This window comes from Ceraceosorus guamensis (genome assembly GCF_003144195.1).
Source record: "Ceraceosorus guamensis strain MCA 4658 unplaced genomic scaffold IE81scaffold_26, whole genome shotgun sequence".
Classification (NCBI taxonomy): domain Eukaryota; kingdom Fungi; phylum Basidiomycota; class Exobasidiomycetes; order Ceraceosorales; family Ceraceosoraceae; genus Ceraceosorus; species Ceraceosorus guamensis.
This window is the reverse complement of record NW_020290021.1, coordinates 16,097-42,313: the sequence shown is the minus strand read 5'-3', so window position 1 is coordinate 42,313 and position 26,217 is coordinate 16,097. Positions and strand designations below refer to the sequence as shown.

Below are 26,217 nucleotides of genomic sequence, written 5' to 3'. Positions count from 1 at the left end.
TGTGCGCGACCTTGCGCAGGGGGACGCCAGGATGCTGCACGGTGCAATCGTCGTGGCGCGTGTGGCTTGAAGGGCTTGCAGCTATGCGGAGCTATGTCATTCGACCCTGCTGCATGATCGAGAGGTGCAGAGTTCGCAACGCAAGGAGAGAGGCCGCGCTGAGACGGAATGGGGCAACTTGATTTCAAAGCAAACCCCCCTCGGCTCCTATGCAGCGCTCCACTAGGAAGCAACGTTTTGGTCAGCCTAAACTCTGGCCGAGGAGTCCATGTACCGGCACACAGTCCTCGAGCACTCGTGACGGGGCTGTTCATGAGGAGATTGGGTGCAGAGACTGCTCGTGATAGCCAAGGATTGCGTCATGGTTGGTGCATGCCATGGCCGGGCTACCAGCATCCACGATGTCCATGCCGTCGTCTCATTGACAAGTTGATTGCGCGTACGTCCCGTGCTTGCTATCGTGTCGCTACACCACCATTCAAGTCACCTCACCCCGTCTTGAGATCCAAATTCCTTTCCGCTTCAGTCGACCAATCTCTGCTCAAGTATCCAACGCCATGACGCCCGTCCAGACATCCTCAGCCCCCACGAAAGTGGAGAGCGTGCCACTCGCAAGTTCCAAACGCAAGCTGGACGAGGATCAATTCTTCAACAACAGCAATGTAAAGTGGCTGGGAGGCTCAGACAAGCCGCCGTACACAAAGGCGAGCACATACTCGGGCGCAGTTGCTGATAGGGAGCGTTTCTTGAGAGAGACAAACGGTTTGACTGCTCTTCAAAAGCATTGCGTGTACTTCGATGGGGACGCGGATGGCATCATCTGGCCTACCGACACCTTCTTGTGAGTGGCCTACCGTCATGGCCATAGCTGGCCTTTTCAGCGCTTCGCTAGCCATTCTGGCCTCAGCACACTTCGCTGAGCCCTACTTGCCTATCCCCTCGCGCTTCTTCAAATCAGCGGCTTTTACGCACTCGGTTTCGGACTGATCCTCTCCCTCCTAGCGGTCGGCATCATTCACGGGCCATTTTCGTACCCCACAATTCCCTACACCGGGGCAAGGTGGAGAGACTACCTTCCCGATCCCTTCTTTCGCATCTGGATCGCAAACATCCACCGCAACAAGCACGGTTCGGACAGCGAGTCCTACAACCGCAAGGGCGAACTGCAGAGGCAAAGATTCGACGACATTTTTGATCTCTACTCGACCGCCCCAAACAAGGATGGCTTGTCCTTCAACGACTTGGTCGTCATGATCACCACCCGAAGAAACCTCATGGATCCGTTTGGCTGGTTCGCCATGGCCTTTGAGTGGGGCAGCACTTACCTCCTGCTGTGGCCTTCGGACGGAATCGTCAAGAAGGATGACGTCCACGGCATCATCGATGGCAGCCTCTTCACCTCTATCGCAGCGCGCCGTCGTGAAGGTCTTGGTGCCTTTCATGCCAGAGAAAGGAAGCAAATCTAGCGCTTTGGGCATCCCAATTGTGCGGAAATTTTCGGGCGCTCGTTGCGCTTCGCCATAGATTGCGCCCTCTTCTGCACTCCACTGTTCTGACAATGCGCGCACTTTCGAGCCACGATCCACAATCTTGACTGCTCGCCATCCATAGACGCATACACGAAGTGAACGACCATTGCAACGCACACACGAGCCAGGTCGAAGACTCAATATTTTCATTCCTGATCATCGTTGGTGACGTGAAAAGGTGACGATCCCAAGCCGCTTTTCGATGGAAGGAAGGTTTCGAGCACAGTCGCGCCGAGGTACATGCTACAGGTGATTGAAATGTTGTGCACAAAGAGCGATCCTTCTTGACCAGCAAGAATGTGCGGACAGAATGACGCGCAGGTCAGCTGAAGACGCAACCGGCGCGCGGAGGTGACAGAGGTCACGGAAAGCGGAATCGAGGTTGAGAGTTGACGGCGACAAGACAAGTAACGGTGGGATTGAGCGGCCGATGCGCCTTCAGAAACCGCCATTTGCTAGGCTACCAAGTGTGGGAGGAGCGGTAATTGCAGCGCTGTATCCACTGTCACCCGAGTGCTGAGCACCGTTGGAGTTTGAGAAGCCACCGCCAGTGGTGGACGCGTCGAGCGCTCCCATGCCATTGGCGCGGCTGAGCTGTTGTGCCCACGCACCCCAAACATCCAAGCCATCCGGGAAGCCGTCGATGACCAGCGGCTCAAAACCGGCGGAGGCGTCTGCGCTGGTCGCGTTGCCAAGCGGAAACACGTTCTGGCCATCGAAGGTGTATGCATCGGCGGGAAAGCCCAAGCTGGCCAGAGTCGATGCCCAGGACGCATCGTTCAGATGCGGATTGACATTGCCGAGATTGCCAGCACTGAGCGATGGACGGTGCTGCAAGAGCGAGTTGCCATTGTCTGCGTTGAGACCAGCGTCGGACTGCCAGCCAGCGGCCGCAGAGTTTTCCGGAGGCGGGTTCGGCGCACTAGAGTCAGACTGTTGCTGCTGAAGCGCTGCCTGCTGTGCAGCTTGGAGAAGTTGAAGCTGATGCTGCTGTGGCATGCCTGGCTGACCTACTGGTATCATCGTGATCATGCGTGAGCCGCGTCTATCGACTGGGATACCCTCAGCGTCTTGGAACACAGTTCCGGCAATGTGAGTCAGATCGCTTGAAGGCTGGCCTTGTGGTGAAGCACTAGCCTTTCCATCTTGAGCAGCTGCAGTCTGGCGTGGGAATGCCTGCCAGCCGCCATTAGCTTCGTCCGAGGTCCGCACCAGTGCAGGGACGCGCCCAGCAGCAGTCTCGTGGAGCAGGATGGTGCCGGTCGGCAGATCATTGAGAAGCAGCTTTCTGTCGGCGACTACATACACCCCTCCCCCAGGCTTGGACTGATCTGCTTTGAAGACAATGCCCCTGACCGTGTCCGTCGTTCGACGATTAGTGACACCGGCAGTGGGGTTCAGAGCCCCTGAGCTCGGTTTGCCATCAACGGTATTGTACACCCCGGTTGCCGATTTGAAGAGCAAGGCGACCACTTCACCAGTCTTGGCACGGAGCGATAGGTCGTGGCGAGCGCCTTCCGGCTTGTGACGGGTCACGCACTCCTTGCACTTGCGTAGAGTCTCGAAAGCCTGTTGATCCCCTCGTCGCATCCATGCATGATACTGAATTGTGGCGCAGAACACCAGCGAGTAGCTTAGGAAATGGAGGGTGTCTAAATAGAATTCGTTCCTATCTACCCATTCGATGGCCTCCCGAGCGTTCTTGATCATCGCCGTCATTCTTTCAATGTTCAAGCTGAAACTGAGGTGCTGTGGGCAGCTGTACGAAATACGCATGAAGACGCGGAAGAAGAGATGCTGCAAGCAGGCGAAGCAGGTGTGCAAAATGCCAGCGGGTGCTTGGGCGTCGGGTCCATCATACCGCAGCTCAGCTGGCAGAGACTCTTTCCAACTGTCAATGTCAGCAAGCAAACTGACAATCTCCTCGTCGGTGGTCTTCATCAGACCCGTTGGGCTGTAGATCGTCTTGAGCGTTCGTCCAAAAAGGATGCTAAGCTTGAGCATCTCTGTGTTGAATGCGAACGGACGCTCTAAAGCTGGATTGGCGCGTAGGTCCGAGGGGTGGCGCAAAATTTCAAGCGGGGACGGCAGACGAACGTCACAATCCGTAAGGTCGATCGCAAGCGGGTGCCCGAGAGAGATCGAGGTGCACCTGTCCGCAGTGACGCAACAACCCCAAATTCGTCGCTTTTGCTCTAGGAAGAAAGCATCGCCATCTAAATCGTCGCGCCCAGAAGCATCGCGATGGATGCCGAGGTCCTGGGCCATTCGAATCGCTATGCCGGTCCTATTCCAGCACCGGGTTCCACTAGAAACGTTATTCAAGCCATGCAGGTCGCTGTGTAGACTCATGATAAGCAGCGCTTTCACTGTGTGGATGCTAGAATTGCTGAGCAGGTCGTTCTCCTTGAAAAAGGCAGCAAGAGTCATCTTGACTGCGCCCAAGACCTCTCTAGGCGTCTCCCGGCTCAACGCTGCCATGCCGCAGATGGCGTAGAGCAGCAAAGGTGGTGGCGGAGTCTGACTCAGGAACTCGCTCTTGGTGATGACGGGGAATAGGTATCCTATCCTCTCGAAGTACGTGTTGACCAGCTTCTCGGCAACATCGCCAGCAAGCCTGGAGCGTAAGGCGTCAGGCACAGCGAGAAGGTCATCAGAGTCATCTGCTTCTGATGAGATCGAGCCTTGATGCGACTGCCGTCGGGGAGGTTTGTGGAACTTGATGATGCCATCGCCAGAAGCACCCACTTCAAAAGTTTGATGGTGCTTCAAATCGTGTTCCTCGATCGCAGCACCAGGCACGAAAGCGGTCGAGTGCACTATGTAAGCAATGCTGGTCGGACCGAGCACTCTTGTATTCGGTGGTGGTGGCGACGTCTTTCCGCTGTCGGATGCACTACCCGAAGGTCGACTAAAATCGGTCCAAAGGCAAGCATGCATCAGTATGGCGAGCTGCAATCACGGTGTCAAGCCGCGACTCACGCGTGTGTGGGTGCCGACTTGGGGCTGACTGCTAATCTGGAGCTCGAACCCTCTGCGACAGAAGCACTCGAAGGGTTGCGAGGAGGCCATTCTTGTGTCGCACTGATATGTCTGGGCCCGGTCGCATCTAGTGCTGACATTGGCTGCGCAGCCGCATAAGAAGCGTATCGACCCGCTGCGATGCCGGACAGTGGGGCAGAAGGCAATGGTCCTGAGTGCAGAGGGAATGCTGCCGTTGGACCCGCTTGCGGAAGGCCAGCAGATGCGGCCATTCGATGGGCCATAACAGCGTGGGCAGCAGCAGCTTGGGCCTGGGCTTGCGCTGCTTCCTCCCTTTCACGCTCGTGCTTCTTCTTGAAGCGCGTCTCAGTGATCGGCAGGAAAAAAGTGCATTCTGCAGAGTGCGGCCGTTTGTCAGCAGCAGCTCCCACCCGTCCGACCACATCGCACCGCTTCCTTGGCCACTCACCAAAGCCGTATTGTCGACAGTGCGCGCATATCAAGCCTCCGTTGCCATTGTTAGGATCTCCTAGGGGGGCGGCGTCGTCCTCGATAACGTCGCACCGAATCTTTTTCCTGAGCAGACAAGCATCAGAGCGAGCAGCTGCGTCAGAGCGAGAAGCACACAAGACGATGCCATTCGTGACGCCGCTCACCTTCGACAGGAATCACACGCTCTGGCAGTCTTGATTCTCTTCGTGCCAGCTGCTGCCCCACCAGAAAGGTAGCCGTTGGACTGCGAGCCTCCATTCAGGTCACTAGAGCTACCTGCCCGACCAGGCGAAGCATCGTGAGAGTTTGGCGACCTTTTGCTGCCGTTGGGATGATCTGCTGGTGAGCCCTTGCGTTTCGACCCGCTAGACCCCGCGACCATTTGTTGAAAGCCAGCAGCATTCTGGTTGTTCTGGCTGTGCACGTATGGCTGATACGAGTCCTGACCGAGAATACTGGATGTGAAAGGATTGCGTTGGCCTTGCGGACCGGTGGGCGTGCTGTGATCCGAGTCTCCAGAGAAGGTTCGAGACGGCATTCCAGTAACGCCGCTGGCGCCTGCCAGCAGAGCGCCCCCGGCGGTGCGAGCGTCGCCTTGGTGCTGGCTATAAGGGCTTTGCATCTCGGAACCTGAAACTGCCCGCTGGGAGCGAAAGCCGGCTGCGCTGGTGAAGCTGCGTCGAGATGGACTCTCCTCAAACCTGACGGGCAACGGCGCCTGAGAAACAGAGAGACCAATGTCGCCCGGAGAGCCTATCGTCGATGGAGACGATGCGCTTGATGGCGGGCGATAGCGTGGATCTGGTCGGGGAAGGTTGGCTGCGCTGATCGATGGCAAGGAAGCTTGTGACTGCTGTTTCGGCACCCAATGGTGTTGTGAGCCCGATTGGTGCACCGGAGGCGGAGACCAAACGTGCTGAAACGTGAGATGACCCGCAGCGAATGGACGAGTGGGGAGGGCAGGGCAAAAGGATGGCCAATTGATGGGTCACGTATGGCGGTGATAGGGTTGAGAGCGAAGTTGCCAGAAGGTCGATGTGAGGACGAGTGAATAACATGTCAGCAATTCGCGCGTGCATACAGGGAAGCTTGAACCGCAAATCCCGAATGTGCGGAGGGGCGGAGAAATTGGGGCGTAGGGCCTATACATGCGAGCCGCGCGTGTGCTGCGTGGGTGGAGCAGCGCGCTGCAGGGCGGATTGCAAATTCTGGAAGTGAGACTTCGACGCAGCGGGACTCCTGATCCCAGCAGAGGTAACAGCACGAGCGTGGCCTGGCATCGCGCGAGATCCGATTCCATCGGAGCTGTTTCAAGGTAGACTGTGACTCTTGTACCTCTATTTGGCTCAACGATAACGGGCTCGTTGGTTCGAAGCTCGCCTTTCCAGAAGCGAGGGAGTCGTGAGTTGTGAGACTGCAGCGCAACAGACATAATCTGCACCCAGGTAGGCGGGCGCGCTGTGACTCGTACTGCACTAGGACAGCGCTCATCACAGACCACCGCTATGGTCTGCTACAAGAGAGCCAGCTGAACATGTCAATACCACTACTACTACTTGCACGAAGAACATCTCTGCTGAGGTGCGCATGGTAACAAGCCGATACAGCTACTGCTACTACTGCTGATCCCCATTTCCAGCAGAGATTCACGATTACCGTCATGCCCGCCCCTCGGACGGCGCTTCCCGCTCATGTCGCTTCTGTCTGTGATGAGCTGCTTGAACGCAAGGCTGTGCTTTGCTCTACGCATTAGACATCTCGCAACCAAATCAACAACATCTTGTGCAGAACGATCGAGCTCTATGACGATGCAGGAGCACAGAAGAGCCGCCGCTTAATGAAGCTGGCAAGGGGGCCACAGCCGAAGAAGGCCGAAAAGCGATTCTGCCGCCAGATCTGTCTGTACCTGGCTCTCCGGATATAGACGCTGCATTCCAAAGAGCTGTATACAGTCTCTGATATATGCGCCCCCAGTCCCATATATGCTTGAGAGCAAGGCTCACAGCAGCAAAGGAGGAGAACAGTTGGAAACACAGCCTCTTTGGTCCGTTGCGCATTTACCCATTCGTGTGGCTTGCGTAGCCTCTTTTCCTAGCGTGAAGCGAGTAAGGTGTGGAATCTTGAACTTCACGAGGAGCAGCAGCATGTGAACGCGAACAACACATTCACAGCAAGCGTGGGGGGGACTGCGATCGATGAGAGAGGAAGGGAAGCTTCCCCTCGCATGTAGCCTTGCAGCATCAAAGTCACCGAACTTTCAATCTGTCGTCGGAACACCTGCAAGAGCCAACGGAAGCCAGAAAGACAGAAGAAGACTCACCTCGTGGTCCGATGCGCTCAAGACGGGTCGTGGTGGATGGCCGCGTGTCGCTGCTGGGCTGGCCTGTTGCCGAGTGAGGATGCGGGCGTGAGAAGACTGATCCCTGCTGTGCGGCAGGGAAGTATCCGCAGCATCCGATGCGTCAGAGAGTCGAGTTGCAGTCATGTGTGTGTGTGCAAGTACGGGTCTGAGACCCAAGGTACCGTACAGGCCTACCGAAACGGTCAGGCCTGCTGACTGGTCCGCGTCGTGGGGCGGAAGGGCGGCAAACGGCGAGACAGGGCCAGGCCGGCTGTCACCAAATTTTGAATGCAAGAATCAGCTGAGCTTGAGCAATAAATCCGATGTTGATTGCGGCCGATCGATCGATGTGCTGAGCCGAGCCAAATCGCTTTTGTGTGATCGAGTCAATGGCGGGGCAGCTGAGCAGGTAGGGCGTCGAGAGGACTTTCAGGAGCTTGATGCGGTAGAAGTGAGAAGGACCGCGGACTGCAAAAGTGCGACGGCGGGCGCGAGGGCGCTGGCGCAGACCTCACGCGCCCGTCATCATCTGACACAGATGCGGCCGGGCCGCGGCTTCTGAGCACAGGCATGCATGCATCAGGCATGCATGCGCATGATCATCAGCATGCTGCAAGAGCTCACGCAGGCGCCATCACAACCCTCGATTCACGCGCGAAGAGGAATCACGCGACGCGGTTTCAAGGCTCGCAACACGCTGTCCATGCTGCCAGCTCGCTCGCTGCCTTCGCGACATCTCGACGCTCTTCTCTAGCTGCATCATATGCGTCGAGCTCACTTTACGCTCCGCTCAGATTGACTTTATCAGGACAGCCGGCGGCATTCGTGATTCGTGGTGGCTGCGCGGGCCCGCACCGAGCCCCTGTTGGACTCGGGTGGCCGTGGCCATGGTCATTTCGCAGAACTCCTGAATGTATCGTCGGCAAGTTTTCTACTTCTTCCTCCTCGACTGTCCACTTGAAATTGAAGTTGTTCTTCGTGACTGGTCGTCACCCAAAAACAAAATCCTGACCTGCGCCCTGCCAGGGCCCGGCAGCGTTGCGCGGGCTGTGCGAGCGCCGAATTTCATCATCAAGCCGATCGGGGCCCGAAAAGAAAAGCCTCTCGGCCGTTAGCGTAGTTTTGCGGCTGTGCCTGCAGCTGCAAAATGCCCCGAAACCTCCCAATCAAGCCGTGCAGGATTTCACTTTGTCGTGATCATGCAGTCATTCGTGATTGGCGACTTGACTTGCTGGACGAACACGTGACAGCTACGAAGTATGGTAGTTGGTACATCAGTCGTGAGCTGCGTGACAACCCAGAATCGACGTCGCGGTGTGAAATGATCAGCTCTTCGGCCTGTGACACCGGTTGCATCGGCGCCTGCATGAGCCTCGACAAATTGCGAGCCTCACTTGCTTTTGAGTCAGTCCCGATTGTGCCGGATGATGCGTGGAGACCATCAGGAGATTACCCGAAAGATTGCGCCTGCGGCTTACATTCACACGGAAACTTTCTACATGGTTGTTTGTGAAAGAAAGCTGAGGAAAGTGCCCAGCCCAGCCCAGCCCCGCATCGCTTGAGTGACAGAGAGAGGGAGGTGCATGAGCAGCGATGCATTCGGATTCGTGCCAGCAGTCTTGACTACAAATCGTGTTCTAGTGTCAAGCCCGGCGCTCATGCGGAAGAGTGCAGCCCGCGCGCCCAGGTCCCGTAAACATTCACGCCTTGAGATTGCTTCGCTTCAAAGCGCGACGGAAATTCCACCAAGTCATTCCGGTCATATTATTCAAGATTGCCGGCCTCGCTGCTGAGTTGCTTCGACTGCAAGATGGAAGCGCATGATATGCGTGCGCCTCGCGTACGCGGAAAGTCCATTTTGGGGTCCCTGCTGCAAAAGCCACTCGGCGTCTAAAACTTGTCCTAATCGTGAATGGGCCTCCTTCACGATGAACTGTGAATGCGTGATGAAGCGCCGCACTTAGTGGCCGATGCGTCCGACCTCCTCGACTCTGCTTGCATGCACAGTCACGAGTGGGTACGCATCAGCAGATACGACCAACACGCATGCTGCTTGCATGTGTGGGGGGAGGGGGCTGAACTTGCCCTTTGACTTGCGAGTCGGGAGTTGCGTGCTGCGGAGAACCTGATTCCGGAGGGATGCAAGCGTTCCAACTGCATCTCGGCGATTTGGGATGCAGCGTTCACGCGAACGCAAGCTCTTGGCGCGCGACGGGAAATCCAGAAGAAAAACTTGGCAGCAGCTGCAGCAGCTATACCAGATATGCAAAGCTCTCGACTCTGTCCTCAGCATCACACCTGAATGTTCGGTCGGCATAATCTCCCCGCGCTGAACACAAGCGACTAGACTCAATGTCAGCCGCTGGACATGCGGCGTCTAAAGCGCTAGGGCTCAAATTGGATGGGCAAGTCGCGCGATCGAGAGGAGATCATGTTATTCATTGGTAAAGTGCGGGAAATGACGCTGCGTACTCATTGCCAAGTGACGGACCAAGCACCATTCAGATCGATACCCAGACCAGTGATGTTGAGCGATTGGGTGTTGTTGTCGAAGATCAGGGCGCCCTGATCCAACTGTCTGTCACCGACAGTGACGTTCGATGGCGCAGCATCGAGACCAAAGAGCAAGATCTCGTCGAGCTTTTGCTCCAGACTGTAGTCGCCAGACGCCTGGCCCGACAAGCTTCCATTCTTGGCACTGAACTTGAGCTCCTTGGCGGGGTTTGGCAGTGGTGTCAGACCATCGTCGACATACGCATCGCCTGTCGCGCTGCCGTCGTCGCCCAGGTTAACATACAGGCCAAAAGGACCAGCGGCGGATTCTGTGGTGGTGTAAGCGGGTCTTGCGTGCGTGAGCAAAACGCTCGCAGGTCGCTGGTGGACATTGATGCTGGAAAGCGGCGCAGGAATGGTAATGTTCTTGTTGAAATCAGTAACGGCAGACTTGTCGAATACGTTGCGCCAAGCACCACCCGCAGCAGGGAAGAAGCCGTCGACAGTGGTGACGTTGGGTTGCAGCACGGGTGTGACGAGCAGGGGGCCAAACATGTACTGCGTGTCGGTCGCCTTCAGCTCGTTGAAGTGCTCAGGGAAGTCGACCCAGAGAGACTTCACAGCAGGTGTGCCCCGCTGCGAGTGACGGGCGATAGCGGTGTAGAGCGTCGGAAGGAGCTCGTAACGCTTATAGAAGCCTGTACGCGTTGCGTTGGCCACGCTCTCCCAGTCGTAAGGGAATTGCGAAATGGCGCCTTGTGTGTTGTGGCCACGAGCAAATGGTGTGAAGGCTGCAAGAGACATCCATCGGTTGCCTGGATGAAAGCGCCTCGATGAGCCACGTTGTCAGGCGCTTCTTCAAATTGACAAGCACTCACAGAGCTCTTCGTTCGAGTTGCGGTTGAAACCACAGGCGTCTGAGCCAGAGAAGAAGCCAAAGAGCTGAAATTGAAGCACACCCTGGATCGACTTGGCAAGGTATTGCCACGTCGAGTAGTTGTCACCAAGCCCTGCAATCGACGATGATCTAACGTCAACACCATCCAAGAAAACAGCGAGTACCGTCTTACTCACAGTGGTGCACACGACGTCCTGCACCCGGAGCGGTCGAACGAGCAATGATGAAGGGGCGCGACTCGGGATTGATGCGCTGCAAAGAGTCATGAATGTGTGCACCGGTCAAACTGCCTTCCAAATTGTGCACGTCGTGGGACACACCGCCCTTCGAGACAGCCTCCATGGAGATGGTCTTCTTGTTGAGGTTGTCAACCAATGGTCCAGGGCTCGATGTCCAGCCATTGTGGATGGCGTAAGGCGGATCCCAAAGGAAACGTTGCGTGGCATTCTGGTACACGTGATCGGCAGGCGAGTAGTGGAAGTCGCTGGCGTTGACAGCGCGGACGGACAGCTCGCTGCTAGGGAGCTCGGCACGGCGCTGCAGAGGTTCATCGCTGCCAGAGCCGACGCCCGCAAAGGTGAGCGTGCCATTCACGGTAATGTTGCCGGAGTTGCCGTAAGTAGTGTTCGAATAACCTTCGGGCCATCCAGCTACACTGGTCGCTGCTTGGTAAGCGGGTGTGTCGCTGAGGTTTTGGTTAGATCCGCAAGAACCAATGCAGAAGGAGGACTGCTCTTGCATGTCGAGCCACACGGCCAGGTTGGGCAGCGTCTGGGAAAGATTGGCAAGGCTTTGGTACCACCACTCGCTCGAGTTGGGGTGATGAGAATCGGGCCATTTCGTGTAGCCTGGCCATACCTGGCCCACGTAGTCGGTGCCATTCGCGTTCTTCCACCAGAGGTCCATCTCGTCGCCAGCAGTGCCCGGCAAGTAGACATCGGTGTCGTTTGTTGGGGCGGCGGGCATAGCACCATCAATGATCTGCATAAAGTGTTGGTTCTTCGTAGCCAGCTCCTCCACATAAGCTTTGAGCTCGTCAGCGGGCCAGCGGTTGGGATCTGGCGCGAAGTTGCGGTATGCTTGCAGCCAGTCAATGTCGGCCCAGGCGGTCTCGAGGGGAATGTCGGCCTGGCGCATGTTCTCAACCATTTCCCGACTGTCATTGACGGTGTTGAGTCCCCAGCGCAGCAAGTGCAGACCAAGGGCCCATCGAGGCACGAGAAGAGGTCCACCACCAAGATAAGTTGCGTACTGCTCAAAGGCCGTCGTGGGGTTGTTCAGGAGGCGAGACGCGTCGAAAACGTCGGAAGTCGTCGCATTGCTCGCCTCCTGTCTGCTGCCAATGTCAGCGCGGGAAGCAAGCGAGGACTCGACGGTGGCCTCGACTTGCTCGGCCTCGGCGTCAGCAGGTGGCGTCGCGGCTTCAGCGGAGCCGCTAAAGAAGCGGAAGTCTAGCGTGCCACCGATAGCGCGGTACTGGATCAAAGCGCCTTGGTCATTCTCACGGCGAAGGATGTCGAGACCGGCGGTCGATTGGAAAGCCACCACGTGGCTTTCGGTCTTGTTGTCAGCAGTCGCGCGAGTCTCGAGGTAGATGGGGTGGTAGCCGTACATGTTGGACTCCAAAGGATCGCCATCATCCAGCGTGAAGAACGGTTGAAGCATGTTGGTGGGGAGTCGCCAGCTGGAATCGCCAATGCCGCCACCGCTGTAGCGCTCGCCCAGTCCGTACAGGGAAGCGTCCTTTGGCAGAGCAGAGGAAAGCTGCAGATACTGATTCTCGAACACCATGGCGTTGCTGCGGATGGCCGTCGTGTTGCGCTGGCTGTCATTGAATTGAGAAAGGCCTTCATCGAATGTAGGAAGGTTCGATTGACGTGTGTCGAAGAGGGGTGCGCCATCAGAACCCTTTCGGGTGATCCACCACTCGAACAGCTGCGAAGAGTTGTCGGACATGTGGAACTCGAGGTGGGAAACGCCCTTGGTGGAGGCGTTGTCAACCTTGGCAGGATCGGAATCGGATCGATTGAAGAGCATGTCTATGGGCTGCTGGTATTGTTTGAGATCTGTGTCGTAGATGTGAACGTGCATCCGGTCCACCGTCTCGTACACCACCGAGAGCGTGAGGTTGTTGATGTCGTAGCCGTACGCGTGACACTCATCACCAGCGAGGGAGAGGGGAGCAGTGAAGCCGTGCTCGGACTCGTTGATGGGACCGTCGAGCTTGTAGCCTGGACACTTGGTGACATCGTACGAGGCCCGTACACCTTGCTCTTGCCTCACAGAGAGTCCCGCGGGTGCTGCTTGACTAGAGCTGACAGCTGCCAGCAGCGCCGCAGCACTGCCCAGCGTCGATGTGATGGTGGCTTTCATGCTGCTGAGCTTTGAGGGGGAAGGGCTAATGGTGAGAAGCCTGAGAAAAGGCGTCGAGAAATTTGCAGACTAGCCTTGCTTAAATACCTTTCGACGAGCTTGACAATAGGCGATGCTCAAGGCGCTCGGGCACTGTGAGCAGCGCTTGCTATGCTTCTCGTCTGAACGTTGCACATCCATCACAGCTACTCTGCACCGACGGCCACACAGGGCTCCAGCATTCTGGCAACTTTGAACCCCGTGGGGTCCGCAAAGCGATGCTCTGCCCAAGCGGCACCGCTCCTAAAGCGACGGCAAGATCCGTCGGCCTGGGCGGCCCGGGAGTGCTGAGCCAAGCATCGTCTAAAGCAGCTTTAGCTCCGATGCTCGGTGGAACTTTGGCGCTAACGTCAGAGAGATCAGAGGAGCCCCACGTTGCACGTTCGTGCTGTGTGAGTGCACGCATTGACTTTCTTGCAACGCATCGGTCAACCGCGCTGATGGTGCGGCTTGGTGAGAGAAGAGTTGTTCGAAGCGCGGCCGGGGAAGCCGCGCTGCCCCACACTGATGTGTGACTTTTCTGACTTGTTTCTTCGCGAGCGCGATTCCCTCACACGCACGCGCGCGCTAGAATCACAAATCCCATTTTAGCGCGGAATTGGAGACCGAAATGCGGCCGAGCGCGCATCGCGTTGTTTTGCTTCCTTCTCCACATCTTTGCTCGCCGCCTACAGCTAATTGCATTCATCATATGCATGCTATAGCGGTGCTGCGTTCCTGATTGCTGCCTACCTGCTGAGCTCCCGCATTTCGGGCTCGCCATACGTCTTCTTCTTGCTCATGATGACCGCATTCCTTCGCGCGTGGCGCGTCCACGATCTTGCAAAGTGACGTTGCGAGGCACAAGGAGAGATGCACCCTTCGGCATCTTAGAAGCCCGCTTACATCCGAGGCTACAGTATCACTCGCCGTCATTTTGCCAGTGCTGAATTCGCGGTCACTTCATGACTCAAAGCGGCCGACGAGGAGCACACGACAGCAAGAATGCTCGAGAAAGAGCAGACGAGTCAGAACACAATAATAAAAGCATTCTGGGCACATCGCATATAGATCGACAATCGACATAGAGCATCAGATATCAGATGTGACCTTGACAAGGTTAGGGGGAGTAGGGGGAAAGGGGGGGGGGGGGGGGGGGGGGGGGGGGGGGGGGGGGGGGGGGGGTGCTCGAACTTGGGCAAAAAGTCGATAGTGCCGGTCATTCTAAGCGTGCGCTTGCGGCGTGACCTCATGCTTCTTGCTCGGGTCAGCCTTTGCGTAGTTGGTGCCGAGGCTCGCGTCCCCTTTAGCGGCCTTGGCGAGCACTCGCTCGCTACGAAAGAAAATGATTGGAAGCATCAGACCATGTCCTATTGAAGGCAGTTGCAGAAACAGGCTCACAAGGCATCGAGACCTCTATCCAGCTCTTCGAGCTTGGGCCCGAAAGAGATCTGTGCAGTTAGACTTTGACATCAGCACAGCAGACAGGCCCTCTCGCTGCTTCCCTCCTCTCCACGCACTCTGATGTAGCTTTCGCAAGGTGAGTCCACAATATTGCGCCTGTGTCCCGGGTTGATGTCGAAGAAGATGCCCTGAAGCAGACAGAAAATCGACAGCTTGAAAGCATCAGCTTGGTCCAGCGAGTTCTGCGGCGGTCTCAGGACTTACGGGCGTCACAATCGCTTTCTCCTTGAGCACTGCAAAAGCGTGCGGGGCACGTAGCCAGAATCAGCGAACCATCGGACACGACCATCAAAGCTGGAGAGGCGCGCGCGACTCACGCTCTTCAGCAAAAACGAGGCCGCTATTGAGCGGAGGCGGCAACGGCTTGAGGTCGAGCCAGATGTAGAATGTCGCGACAGGCGGCACATTGACGGGCAGTCCCATCTTTGCGAGGCGTTTGAGCACATGGTCCCTCTTCATGCGGAAGTGCTTCTGCAAGGCGAGTCGGTCTTGCGCAATGCGATCGAGATCCAGCATCGGCAGGGCGAAGACCTGCACCAGACACGTCAGGAAGGGAATTTGAGCCTTCAGACGAAAAAGGCGGGAAAGTACACGACCCACCTGCATGGGATGGGAGGCCCCACCATCTAAATATGATCCCACGGCGCCAATGGCAGAAATAAGGTCGCGCGGACCCGAGACCCAGCATACACGCCAGCCTGAGATTGTACGGTAGACATTGGGGAGAGAGAATGAGAGAAGCAGCTTCATCACGAGACAAATGTCGAGAGCCGAGAAACACACCTGGTAAGCGCGCGTTCTTGGTCAGTCCATCGACTGGAGGGGGGCAAAGCGAGGAGTAGACATTTATTAGCACGTGGAACGCAAGAAAACAAATTTGAGGCGCAGAGGGGCGCTCCACGGAGAAGTCCATGCCTCAACCACGCACCGAGGACAACATTGCTCTCCTCTATGTCATCAATGTACTCCATGGCGCTCACAGAGCGCCCAAGTTCCCCTTCAAGAAGATAGTGGCTGTAGAATTCGTCCATGATGGTTGTGACATCGAGCCTGCTGGACATGTCAACCACGTCTTTCAATTCTTGGCCTTCAATAATCTGAAGGGGAAGAACGCGTCAGACTCGCTTTCGCTCTGGCTGACAATCAGAAGCATACTCACTTGACCGGTGGGGTTGCGAGGATTGGAGCTGAGAGTGACAGCAGTAGCAACAGCAACGGCCGCCTCTGAAGGGTGAGCTGGTTGTGTGCTGGTCACCTCGCATACAGAGAGACGGGCACCTCCAAACTCACAGCAGAAGGGTAGTCAGACCTCGTGCTTTGACCTCTGCTTCGAGGTCGGCAGCGGTTACCTTGAAGCGCTTCGACTCTTCTAGCTGCATGGGAACACCCTGAACCTGACTCATGCCAAGCAGAGGTTCATACGCTGCATAGTCTAGGTGACTATAGCCAAGCAGCACCGGTCCCAGTACGCTCATGATCCGTGCCAAGCCAGCTCTGCCTCCCGGCACGATGGCAATGTTGGCAGCTTCGATCTTCTTCGGCTTGTTCTGACGGAAAGTGTGGTTGTAATAATCTGCCACCTTTTGTCGTAGCTCCGTGATACCAGTGGTAGGTCCGTACTCGTGAATGTCGTCACCGAAAGCCGAGAGATCGAGGACTGTAGGTCTTGGACAGCCTCCCTCTAGGTCTGTCGTCTCGGGAGCACCTTGTCCAAAGTTGGCCCAGTCTTTGGCCCCGGCTTTGAAGCCATTGGCAGCAGCGCGCTCTGTCACGTACACCACACCGACAGATCCTGGCTGCTCTATGCCTGGAACGATGTGCTTGGCTGGTTGCTTGCTCGTCAAGTCTTGATGACCTGGCTGCTCACGGAAGAGGCGATGTGCTTCCGACTGCGACTCATGTCTGCGCAAAGTCGAGATTAGTGATGTTGCAAAGCTGAATAGCCGCTTAGCAGTAGATCGAGCTCACCTGATGTTCTCTAGGACTGCTTGCGCGACATCCTTGAAAGAATGCAAGCGCTGCACGCCATGCTTAGGAGCTTCGGACATGGCAAAGGCTGCGGTCGAATGATGGGATGAGAGCGACGAGGCTAGATGCGATGATGGAGAGAAAGAGCTCTCGTGCTCCAGACTGCGTGCGACGTGGTGACAGGTGAACGAGCAACCTCGTGCATGCGGTGCCGACCGGCGCGCAGTCAGCAGTTTCAGCAAGCGCACATCGTAAATCTGTTTTCGACGCCATCACCGCGCCTTTGCCAGCATGTGCGCTGGGACCCGGCCTGCACCGCGGATGCGGCACAAAAGCCTGCCCTTTGAGCGGTGCTTCAAGCTGAGCTAGCTGCATGCTCTAAACGCCAGTCAGTCTACACATTCTTGATTCACATTACCCGCATTTCGTAGATGTGACTGCACACACAAGGTCCACCACCGTGCCGAAGCGGAGAAGAGCGTTCAAGGTCCGTGCGCTCCGCCGGCACACGCGCATAATGCAGGCCTCAGCACGCGCTATGTAGCTCGAGCGATCGCCCTTATACCGGCGGTAAGGCGAGAGAGCGCGGCGCCAATATGCATGATGCATGGGACTGCGCCGTCCTGCGCCGCCGGTCCAAAGTCCCGACTGATCACCATCATCACCACATGCGAGGTGTCACCAAGAAGTGTCATCATTCGAGATTGAGCCAGGGTTGGAGCGAAGTGGGAAGAGGGGTCACATGATTGCGAGAGTCGAGACTGCTGATTGTATGAATGGCGGCCCACCGCGAACCGGATTTCGAATTTGTTTTGCGCACGAAAGAAAATCGCGTCGGTGGTGAAGATCACGTGATAAAGAGAGGTGCATCTCTGTGGGCTGTCTCGTACGATACACACGCTTCCGTGCCACGCGTGGCGCTCGACGCTCGGTCGTCCTCCACCTGATTGCGCCCTGCTTTTGTAGCACGCGCTAAGCCAAGGCGTTTTTGTGAGGCGTGCTTGCCGATGGCTTATGAATAAGCAACGCGAGTCAGAGAGAGTCGCGAGGAGCAACGCAATCACGAATGAGAAACACTCTTGACTGATCAAATCACGGATTGCTTCTAGAACCACTCACCGTCAGTCAAGAGCCCGATCGTGATCGACGCGATGAGCTTGAACAGGTGAAGGTGGAACCAGCCGACTCTCCTCCAATCTGCCTTGTGCTTGCGTAGAGGATCCTCGCTCAGTATCACTTCACCCAGACTCTCATCGAAAGCAGAACTTGTCCCAACCGGAGGCCGCGGTGCGTCGCAAGGAGCTAGAGTCCAGCCTCGATCCTTTTCGTCGCATCGCGCGCCTCCACAGTCTCGAGATCACAAGCTCTTTGGACTACCATCCACGTCGACACGCCCACTACCAGCGCCACAGCCACCTCGCATCGGTAGGAGAGGAGGTCATTAAAAGGAACGTGGGACAGGAGGGAGTACAGCACTTCCATTGTCCGCTGCCGCGTGACTCTGCTCAAGATGTCGGATCCTCGTACCCGACGTGTCAACAAGGAGATCGTGGACATTCAGTCAGATCCAGCTAGCGGAGTCTCCATTCAGCTGGTAGGCGGTGAGTCATAGTTCGGCGCACATACAAGCGTCGAAGGAGACCGGTGATCAGGCTCAGGCTGCTCCTCCTTACTGATGTCGACTCGGACTGCGTGACCATTACAACAGACTCACCTTTTCATTTGAAAGGGACGTTCAAAGGACCAGAAGGTAGTATCTATGAGAGCGGCACCTTCGACGTGGTGAGTTGCGAGCTGCTAGCGCAGTTGCATTGTCCCCCTCCTCGCTCCTTTGACGCAACACTCGAGGGCGCAAACGATCGAAGCTCCACGATGACCACTCGGTGTGGGCGACCACTACCACCAGCAGCCAGGAGGTGATCGTTGCCTCCGAGTATTTCGGCACGACAATACAAAGCGCGGCGTCGGATGTCTTGCTGCCCTGTAGAGCTACCCCTCAAGCTGTGCTCACCCCCCATCGCTTGTCCCGCTTCACCTACAAGGATGTGGTCATTCCCGAGCAGTACCCATTTCAGCCTATCCAGATGCGCTTCATCACCAAGGTCAGTCGTTGTGCTATTGGGCTGTTTGGGCTAGCTATGCGGGTTTTCCCGATCTCTGTTTTCTGACAGGCCAGCTTCGCATTTCCACAGATATATCATCCCAACGTCTCCTCGGCAACCGGATTCATTTGTCTGGATATTCTGAAGAATGCTTGGTCGCCCGTCCTCACTCTCAAATCAACCTTGATCTCTCTCCGATCGCTTTTGGTCTCTCCTGAGTATACAGACCCTCAGGATGCTGCCGTTGCACAACACTTCATGAAGGACAAGAAAGACGCGGAAAACACGGCCAGGTATTGGTGCGAGCTGTACGCGGGTGGACCTTCCGGCTCGTCGTCGAAAGCGAATGCCAACAAGAACAAGACCAAGGAAGTGGAGGTGGACGAGGTCAGAACGGCGGGGCTGGAGCCTCAGCATGTCAAGAATTTCGAGGACATGGTGAGTGCTCGGACGGGCTTCTAGGCGTCAGCCGCACCGGGCATCCTAACAAATTTGGCTTCCGTCTCTGCCTCCATACAGGGCTTCACAAGGAAACAAGTGATAGAAGTGCTCAAGAAGCTCAACTACAAGGGCGACAAGTGAGTCCAAGGGGCAGAAGGGGCAACGGGCGGTCCCGGGATGAGGGCGTGTCCTTGCACTTGACAGCATGCTAACTATAAATGATTCGTGTAACGCTCTATCGTCCACGTCCCTGTGGGTAGCGTCCGCAACGTGACGGATGAGCAAGTTCTCAATGCTCTCTTGAGCGCTTGAGCATCGCGCCTCCACATCGCGCTTGATTCCGGTGCATGCCTCCTAGCTGCAAGCAAAGCAGTCAAAGCGCCTCACGAAGCAGATAGCGAAGGCACCGCGTAGAAGTGTCCGTCTCAAACTTAGACTGGCACATCTGTGCAAGCAGCAAGCGTGGCAGACTGCTCCGCCATTCAAGGCCGCCATCGAGCATCAACCCTGCTAAGACTAGCCGACTGCTATACGCGGCCAAAGCGATCCATCCCCCCCATAATCGATTCCGCTCCCTGTTCTCCCTTGCAAACGCGAAGTCTCACCTTGCATCGCGCCATTGGGCGCAAGAAAGGCAAGGAATGTCATCCATTTCCCTAGCGCAAACGCCTCGCCTGCGCCATCTTTGAGCTGTTCATTTGCGTGACACAAGCGAACATGCAAGAAGTGCAAATGTTGCCAGAGACGAAAAGGCTAAGACTAACCAGCGGGCACCTATGATGAAGCAACAGAACATGGAGCGGTTATGTTCGATTCAATGCAGATCGAGAGGGCGCAGATGTGGTAGAGCAGAGGGAGCACGACAGGAGTGGTTGGACAGCAGAAAAGTGGCCAGGACGTTGCGGATGATGCTGATCCATTGACGTCTTGAGAACGATCTCCAGTCTTCTTGCACACCACCGCTCTTCAACCTGATGCTGCTAGAACAGGCCTTCGCCTGCCTGTTCCTGCTCCAGGTCGAGGCATCGTATCCGCATCAAGCACCAATCAACTTGCTCAGCTCTCCCGAGCTCTGAGCCTTGAAAAAGTCATCGCAACCTCCCACGTGTTTGCCGTTGACGAACACGTTGGGAACGGTCCTCTGACCCGTCTTTTCGGCCAGGTAGGACTGGTACTCCGATCCCGAAGATTCTTGGTCCAGCTCCAGCACTTTGAACTGAGCGCCCAGAGAGGGAAGAGCGGACTTGACGCGGGAGCAGTCTGTGAATGCGCGAGATGCCAATGCAGGGAGGTCAGTATGCTGCACGTGAAAGGTGATCTGGTGAAGCAGTGCCGAGGTCTTGCTTCTCCTACGGCTGTATGACGTGCGAGACTGTCCATAACTTTGCGCCCTTCTCCTCAGAAACATGCGTCTCCCGTTTTCCCTCTTTCCATCACACATTCTCTGAAGGGCGACTCACAAGGGCAGTAGCTCTTGCTGAACACGGCAACCGTAGTGCTCTTGATCAGGTCCTCTACAATCTTCTGAGCCGACATTTTGGCCTCTTCGTCCAAGGAGGACCAAGGGGTGATTTTAAAGTAGGAAATTAATTGACCCAGCTTGAATAGAATGTTCGGGTTGGTAAGGACGTCTGGAATGGACGACCTTGAGATTGCTTGGTAGGTATTGCGATTTGGATTGGATGGTGGAGAACGCAATGATGTGCGGATGCGATGCGTTCGAAGTGAGCATGACGCTGCGTCCGATGCGCGAGACTTTTCGCTCTGACAAAAGGCCCGCACGGACATAAGCTTAGCACACGGCACAATGGCATGATGATGATCAACGCGGCCCCCGCTTACGGGCCGCGGTGCGTTGCGCGCCGACAATCGTCCGCTCCCTCGCTGATGCTGACAGAAGAGGATGTGGAGGCCGCGTTGGCTGCCGCGTAAATGACGCAAAATCACGTGGGCTGTTGACGGTCACGTGTTCGTCTGCGTCCACACACTCCGATGTGCGTGAGTTGCCATGCATTCAAAAATTATTCTTGATTCAAGATTTTGATTTTCGAAGTCGTCTGTTCCGAGTGGAGCTGAAACGCGATTCAAGGCTGTGGTGCACCTCCATGGGAGATCGCACACCAGTCACCAATTCGTAGGAGCAATCCTGCGGGAGCGATTGCGCCAAAGGAAGGGAGAAAGCATCAGGTCTCCAACCTTCAAGCCTCACGACGATCTGGTCGTGAGGAGCGCTAGCCAGCTCTGTCTACCGAGCCATCCGAGACTGAAGACAAGGTCATCCCATCGAGGCGCGTTCCGGAACACCACTTGCAGCAGGACCACGCAAGAGACTGAGCGTTGTAGCCGGAACTCACACTCACAACAGCTCAGCATACACTCGTGCTTAGAAGGTTCACCATGCCTCTCAATACAAGCACGTATATGCAATCTCAAGGCTGGGCGGGCCAAGGCAACCCTTTGGGATTGAACGGATCAGGCTTGAAGAAGCCGCTCGCCATTCCTCAAAAGAGGGGTCTCAAAGGGATCGGCAAAGATAGAGACAGGGCGAACGAATGGTGGGATTGTCTGTTCGAGGTGCGCATTATGACAGTGCGCCAATGAAAGAGACGTGGCTTCCTTTGACTGACAACACGATGATGTCTTGCCCTGCTCTCTTTGCGACAAAGGCATCAGCAAAAGCTTTAGCGCTGCCCTCGGCTGCTTCATCGCCTCAAACTAATACTGCGCCATCCTCATCCTTCACTCCCACGTCTACTACGAGCGCAGCACGCCTCTCTCTGATCGCTTCAGCCAAGAGGGAATCGGCCAAGAAAGCCCTCATGGCCGGCTTCGTTAGGGGCAAAGTGCATCTGGAATGGAGCGAGAAGCAAAGAGAAAAGGAGAGCGCAATGTTGAACGCCGCGCCCTCAACTTCTCGAAAGGAAGCCGCTTCGAGTGGCAGCGAGGCACCGCCCAGGCTGACTGCGCGGAAAGAGAAGGAGGCAGCGGTGGTGCCGGTGCCGATGCAGATGAAGAGCGCACAGAAGGAGGATAAAGCGCAGAGGAGGATGGAGCGGCTACGGGTGAAAGAGGCTGAGAAGAGGGAGAAAGAGGAAAGAAGAGCTCGAAGAGAAGCCAAGAGGCGCAAGAAAGAGGAACAGAATGCTAAAGTGGGGAGTTTGACGGCTAATAGCGGTGAAGAAGAGAAGTTGCGCGATGCGAAACTAGAGCTTGGGTCAGGTGATACAACCAAACCGAGAGATGGAGATGCGAGGACGGAGGAGGGGGATAAGAAGAAAAAGAAGAAGAAGAAGAAAGAGAGGAAAGCAGAGAGGTCTCGGAAGAGTTTGGGCGGGGACGCATCAACGCGTACTCGCAATGACGAGGGAAAGACGAGGAAGCGCAAGAGGCAAGCGTAGAACTGTTCGCGCTGCCCGTGGGCAACCTACCGCAGCTCCGACGGCGTAGCGACTCTTCCAAAACGCTTCAGCATGGCCCAGCAGGGCCTCTCTGCGGTCTTTGTCTCGCCGTCCGTATCCTTTCGGTCTTCAAAGATCGATGATGGCGCCTCTTGTAAATGGCCACAAGTAGTCCGAGCTTCGCTCATCCAGCGCATCTGCACAGGGCCTCCGGACATCTCATCGGCACTGGAATCCTTCGTCGAGCACTGTGAAAAAGCGAGAACAACTGTTCTTCGCCGCAGCTTCATATGCTCGCAAGATTGGGCCGAATTCGCGAGCGTCATGGCAGTCAAGCCGAGGTCTCAATTCAGCACCTCGTCGCATCTTTTGGGCCTTGCAAGCTCCGGAAAGCCACGCAATACTGTACTTGTACTGTCATCGCAATTCGCACAATCGAGCAAAAGATCGTGCTACCTATTGAAACCAATGACTCGCATTTTGGCAATTGTGCGCTCGACAAAAGTCGGACGAATTTTGTGCCTGGCAAGACGTTATGGGTCGTTGAAAGACGGGTACAGCTCTTGTACCGTATTCAGAGGTCTCTTTGCGAGGGTCAATGTGAGTGGAGTACAATTCTATCTGCGCAGGCATCGCGAATACAAGAGTGGGTGACTTGCTTGAAAGACGCTTTGAGACATCCGAAAGGTCTGGACGTAGTGGGAGTGTCTGCACCAGGCTTGCAGTTCTGTCCTCTTCCTCCCTTTGGATGCTGCTGCCGTCGTCTCTGCTGAAGCAGGGCGATGCAGTCGAAATTTCGCCAGTAACAAGAGATCGAGACCGAGGCCGAGGCGCTCTCAAGTCGTTCGCGTTCAACAAAGCTCAAAAAGTCGGTCGCTCAATCCCTTCTAGCCTTCTTCCTTTCCCTTCCAGCGCTAGAGTTTCCAATAGCAGTAGCGACGAGTCCAGTCTTGTTCGCCCCGCTGCCGCTCGTCTCGGTCGGCAAGGGTGGATCGCTAAGGATAGAAGTGCTGCTGGAATGCTGCGTTTGTATCTGGCCAGGATGCTGCGATTGCGTTGCGCTTCCTGCAGCTCCGCCTGGGGCCACACCACCGATGCTCATGGGAAGAGCCCCCGTCGGTCCAGGAGCTGCTGCTGCTGCTACGCCAAGCCCGCTTCCTCCTCCTCCTCCAGCTGCTCCGACGATATTGGCCATACCACCAATGGTGGTGTTGGTGCTGGGAGCTGCGACTACCGGAACCATCTTTGTGTCCGTTTCGTCCTTGATCAGCCTACGTTTAGGATATGTATCTGTGCTCCTGTCCAGCGAGGCAAATGCGCTTGGAGACCGAGAAGCCAGTCAGACATCAACAAAACATCCTTGACATTTTTCATGAGAAGCCAGGCGCTCTGTGCAAGAAGCACATGTGCTTTGAAACGTCTCGACTTACTCGGCAGTGGGCAAAGGCATCTCCTTGAACCAGGGATGATCCAAAGCTTGAGCAGCCGAGAGTCTCTTGGCAGGATCGTATTGCAATAAGTTCTCCAGCAGGTCGAAGCCAGACGATGTCTTTGCGCGAACGGTGTACCAGTGATACAGGGCGCCCGGGTATCTGTCGATACAGATTTATACAGATTTTGGGAGAAGAATGCCCAGAGCGGTTGGGGACAAGTCATCTTGGAAGTCAGTGACACTCAAGAGTTGAAAGCCTGCTGATTAAGAAGAAATGACTCGCACGCACCCTTCAAGACGGAGGTGTGGCCACCAAGTCTTGTACTCTGGCATCAAATCAATGTCGTTCCACCTATCTTTCGTAGGTGTGCCCAACACTTCGACGATCCTCTTGAGCTGGTCACTGCGGACGAAGGCGACGTGGAGCACGTTCGAAGAGGGGTCGATTCAACACGACGCGGTCAAAGAACGCAACGCGCAGCTACTGACCCTTGAAAAGGTGTGCCCTTCTTGCCGTCCCCCTTAGCCTCATCACCCTTGAACATGGGTCTGAGTGCCAGCAACTCTCCCCAAATGCAGCCCACTGCCCAAACATCCACGGCGGTACCATAGTGTCTGGCTCCCAGCAGCAGCTCAGGACTCCTGTACCAGATGGTGACTACCACCTTGTCCCCCGTATACAAGCTCTGCAAAGGTTGCGAGGAGAGCCTAGCCAGACCCAGATCAGCTATTTTGAGGATGCCTGAAGAGGTCAGGAGAATGTTGGCGGGTTTGAGGTCTCGATGTAGCACGGCGTGGGAGTGCAGGTAGGACAGACCGTAGAGAAGCTGATGAAGGATGGACTTCAGAACGGCAGAGGAGATGGAGCTTCGTAGAGTGACGTGGTGATGATGAATCAATTGAAGCAGATCGTGCTCGGCGTAGGCAAAGACCATGTCTGCGGTGGATAACGAGATGAGGCGAGGCGGACTATCAGACGAGCTTTGGAAACAATGACGCGCAATGCAGGATCGCAGCACACCCACAGATTGCCTTGTCCTCCAAGATGACCTCCCGCAGCGTGACGAGGTTGATGTGGCTCAGTTCGCGATTGAGCTGGATTGAAGCGAAACGTGGCGCGTCAGTGAAGAAGTGTGGACAACATCAAAGGGCGAGGCATCTGATGGCTCTTCGAACATCCGAGAGCGCAGGCATCGGTCCCACACCGCACCTCTTGCGACCGACTCACAGCAATCTCTCTCATTGCGCTCTGACTGATGCCCGTGTAGCCGGTCTGCTCCTCCTTGTCAGGTTTGAACTTTTTGATAGCAAATACGTTCGATTCTTCTTCTGCCAGAATCTTCGCATCTCTCTCCGCAGCTGCCGTGCGGGAGAAAGCTCCAGAACCCGCCGCTCGCCTGTTCCTCTTCAAGGCCAGCGCATTGTCTTCTTTCAGCCTCGCCTTGTACACCCGTCCATACGTTCCACTGCTGAGGAATCCGAGTATATCATACGTTCGAAGAACGCCGTGCGGTTCTTTGCGCTCATCACGATAAGCTCTGTAGCTCTCCATGCTGTCTTTCAAAGAAGACGTGCGAGGAATGAAGGAGCGCGAGAGGGCCAAATCTGTTGGGCCCATGCTTGAAGAGGCCGAAGAAGAAAGAGGATGGGAAGAGACGATGTAGGAGGCTGAAGGCGCTGCGTTGATGGCGCTGGGCAGGAGAGATGCTGGAGTTGAATAGCTCGACGTCGCGCCTCCGCCTCTACCTGTGCTCGTCACCCCCGTTCCCGATCCAGAAGCCATGTGAGTGTCGTTGTCGGTGTCGATTTGGTTGCCGTTGCCGTTGCCGTTGCCGTTGCTATTGCTACTTGGAGTCGACTTCCTGCTTGGCAACGCGAGTGCTTCTGCCCTCCCGCCGATTCGCTCGCAGCCCCAAAGCTCTTACCGAAGACTTTCTCGCTGGCACTTTGCACTTGACGCGACGTCGACTGCTTCCGTGTGCACCTTGATCGCTTGCAGCCCAGGCTTGATCGAGCTCTGCACCTCTTTGGGGCCGCCTTCTCCCGCAGAGCAAAGCGAGGAGTTTGGCTGTTGCTCAGGGATTGATGTCCAAGTTCAGGTATTGCGCTGCACATGACTTTTTGGATCTGAAGCGCATGGCGTATCACACACCCAATATTGCGGGAGCTGTCGGGAGGTGACGAACGGATGTCGCTGAGCTGCAATTGAACGTAAATTCTGAATCACGAATGGTTAACAGCATGAGCTGCACAGCCATTCTATCATCCCCCGCGGGTCATCAGCCC

General features: G+C 56.0%; 9 protein-coding genes across 9 annotated transcripts; 4 read left to right on the top strand and 5 right to left on the bottom strand.

Moving 5' to 3' along the window:
* Positions 1-557: 557 nt before the first annotated feature.
* IE81DRAFT_334365 (Caleosin-domain-containing protein) lies at positions 558-1,466 on the top strand (the record flags this gene model as incomplete). Its single annotated transcript, XM_025515407.1, has 2 exons — positions 558-841; positions 959-1,466. The coding sequence occupies 2 exons, from the start codon at positions 558-560 to the stop codon at positions 1,464-1,466; spliced, it is 792 nt and encodes a 263-aa protein (XP_025369893.1).
* Positions 1,467-1,967: 501 nt separating this feature from the next.
* IE81DRAFT_329940 (hypothetical protein) lies at positions 1,968-5,625 on the bottom strand (the record flags this gene model as incomplete). The annotated part of the gene is made up of 4 exons (XM_025515170.1): positions 1,968-4,440; positions 4,512-4,905; positions 4,981-5,087; positions 5,168-5,625. 4 exons carry the CDS (start codon positions 5,623-5,625, stop codon positions 1,968-1,970), a joined length of 3,432 nt encoding a protein of 1,143 aa, XP_025369892.1.
* A 4,191-nt stretch (positions 5,626-9,816) lies between these two features.
* On the bottom strand, positions 9,817-13,108 carry IE81DRAFT_334364 (Alpha-glucosidase subunit 1; the record flags this gene model as incomplete). The annotated part of the gene is made up of 3 exons (XM_025515406.1): positions 9,817-10,652; positions 10,716-10,847; positions 10,912-13,108. The coding sequence occupies 3 exons, from the start codon at positions 13,106-13,108 to the stop codon at positions 9,817-9,819; spliced, it is 3,165 nt and encodes a 1,054-aa protein (XP_025369891.1).
* Positions 13,109-14,299: 1,191 nt separating this feature from the next.
* On the bottom strand, positions 14,300-16,758 carry IE81DRAFT_323074 (aminotransferase). Its single transcript, XM_025513824.1, has 11 exons — positions 16,559-16,758; positions 15,881-16,492; positions 15,750-15,777; positions 15,519-15,687; positions 15,374-15,406; positions 15,191-15,288; positions 14,908-15,121; positions 14,795-14,823; positions 14,647-14,718; positions 14,528-14,577; positions 14,300-14,459 (listed from the first exon to the last, which is right to left on the bottom strand). Exons 1-11 carry the CDS (start codon positions 16,636-16,638, stop codon positions 14,351-14,353), a joined length of 1,494 nt encoding a protein of 497 aa, XP_025369890.1. The 5' UTR covers positions 16,639-16,758; the 3' UTR covers positions 14,300-14,350.
* An 855-nt stretch (positions 16,759-17,613) lies between these two features.
* On the top strand, positions 17,614-19,771 carry IE81DRAFT_323072 (putative UBC1-E2 ubiquitin-conjugating enzyme). Its single transcript, XM_025513823.1, has 6 exons — positions 17,614-18,159; positions 18,267-18,340; positions 18,601-18,660; positions 18,751-19,098; positions 19,180-19,238; positions 19,362-19,771. Exons 1-6 carry the CDS (start codon positions 18,069-18,071, stop codon positions 19,411-19,413), a joined length of 684 nt encoding a protein of 227 aa, XP_025369889.1. The 5' UTR covers positions 17,614-18,068; the 3' UTR covers positions 19,414-19,771.
* Positions 19,662-20,668, bottom strand: IE81DRAFT_323071 (glutaredoxin-domain-containing protein). Its single transcript, XM_025513822.1, has one exon. It carries the CDS (start codon positions 20,540-20,542, stop codon positions 20,138-20,140), a length of 405 nt encoding a protein of 134 aa, XP_025369888.1. The 5' UTR covers positions 20,543-20,668; the 3' UTR covers positions 19,662-20,137.
* Positions 20,669-21,171: 503 nt separating this feature from the next.
* On the top strand, positions 21,172-22,974 carry IE81DRAFT_341146 (hypothetical protein). The gene is made up of 2 exons (XM_025515640.1): positions 21,172-21,675; positions 21,768-22,974. The coding sequence occupies exons 1-2, from the start codon at positions 21,499-21,501 to the stop codon at positions 22,497-22,499; spliced, it is 909 nt and encodes a 302-aa protein (XP_025369887.1). The 5' UTR covers positions 21,172-21,498; the 3' UTR covers positions 22,500-22,974.
* Positions 22,645-23,324, top strand: IE81DRAFT_112911 (hypothetical protein). Its single transcript, XM_025510108.1, has one exon. It carries the CDS (start codon positions 22,790-22,792, stop codon positions 23,270-23,272), a length of 483 nt encoding a protein of 160 aa, XP_025369886.1. The 5' UTR covers positions 22,645-22,789; the 3' UTR covers positions 23,273-23,324.
* A 500-nt stretch (positions 23,325-23,824) lies between these two features.
* IE81DRAFT_112925 (kinase-like protein) lies at positions 23,825-25,894 on the bottom strand. The gene is made up of 5 exons (XM_025510109.1): positions 25,160-25,894; positions 24,957-25,026; positions 24,421-24,868; positions 24,221-24,334; positions 23,825-24,091 (listed from the first exon to the last, which is right to left on the bottom strand). The coding sequence occupies exons 1-5, from the start codon at positions 25,712-25,714 to the stop codon at positions 23,926-23,928; spliced, it is 1,353 nt and encodes a 450-aa protein (XP_025369885.1). The 5' UTR covers positions 25,715-25,894; the 3' UTR covers positions 23,825-23,925.
* Positions 25,895-26,217: the final 323 nt, after the last annotated feature.

Coding starts and splice junctions, on each gene's coding strand:
- IE81DRAFT_323072 (XM_025513823.1), top strand. CDS start 18,069: ATGTCGGATCCTCGTACCCGACGTGTCAACAAGGAGATCGTGGACATT. Junction 18,160..18,266: donor CTCCATTCAGCTGGTAGGCG/GTGAGTCATAGT, acceptor CCATTACAACAG/ACTCACCTTTTCATTTGAAA. Junction 18,341..18,600: donor AGAGCGGCACCTTCGACGTG/GTGAGTTGCGAG, acceptor TTCACCTACAAG/GATGTGGTCATTCCCGAGCA.
- IE81DRAFT_323074 (XM_025513824.1), bottom strand. CDS start 16,638: ATGTCCGAAGCTCCTAAGCATGGCGTGCAGCGCTTGCATTCTTTCAAG. Junction 14,719..14,794: donor AGAAAGCGATTGTGACGCCC/GTAAGTCCTGAG, acceptor TGTCTGCTTCAG/GGCATCTTCTTCGACATCAA. Junction 14,460..14,527: donor GATAGAGGTCTCGATGCCTT/GTGAGCCTGTTT, acceptor TTTCTTTCGTAG/CGAGCGAGTGCTCGCCAAGG.
- IE81DRAFT_323071 (XM_025513822.1), bottom strand. CDS start 20,542: ATGTGTGATGGAAAGAGGGAAAACGGGAGACGCATGTTTCTGAGGAGA.
- IE81DRAFT_112911 (XM_025510108.1), top strand. CDS start 22,790: ATGCTCGCAAGATTGGGCCGAATTCGCGAGCGTCATGGCAGTCAAGCC.
- IE81DRAFT_341146 (XM_025515640.1), top strand. CDS start 21,499: ATGCCTCTCAATACAAGCACGTATATGCAATCTCAAGGCTGGGCGGGC. Junction 21,676..21,767: donor GGTGGGATTGTCTGTTCGAG/GTGCGCATTATG, acceptor TTTGCGACAAAG/GCATCAGCAAAAGCTTTAGC.
- IE81DRAFT_112925 (XM_025510109.1), bottom strand. CDS start 25,714: ATGGCTTCTGGATCGGGAACGGGGGTGACGAGCACAGGTAGAGGCGGA. Junction 24,335..24,420: donor AAGGGCACACCTTTTCAAGG/GTCAGTAGCTGC, acceptor CTTCGTCCGCAG/TGACCAGCTCAAGAGGATCG. Junction 24,092..24,220: donor CCACACCTCCGTCTTGAAGG/GTGCGTGCGAGT, acceptor CTGTATCGACAG/ATACCCGGGCGCCCTGTATC.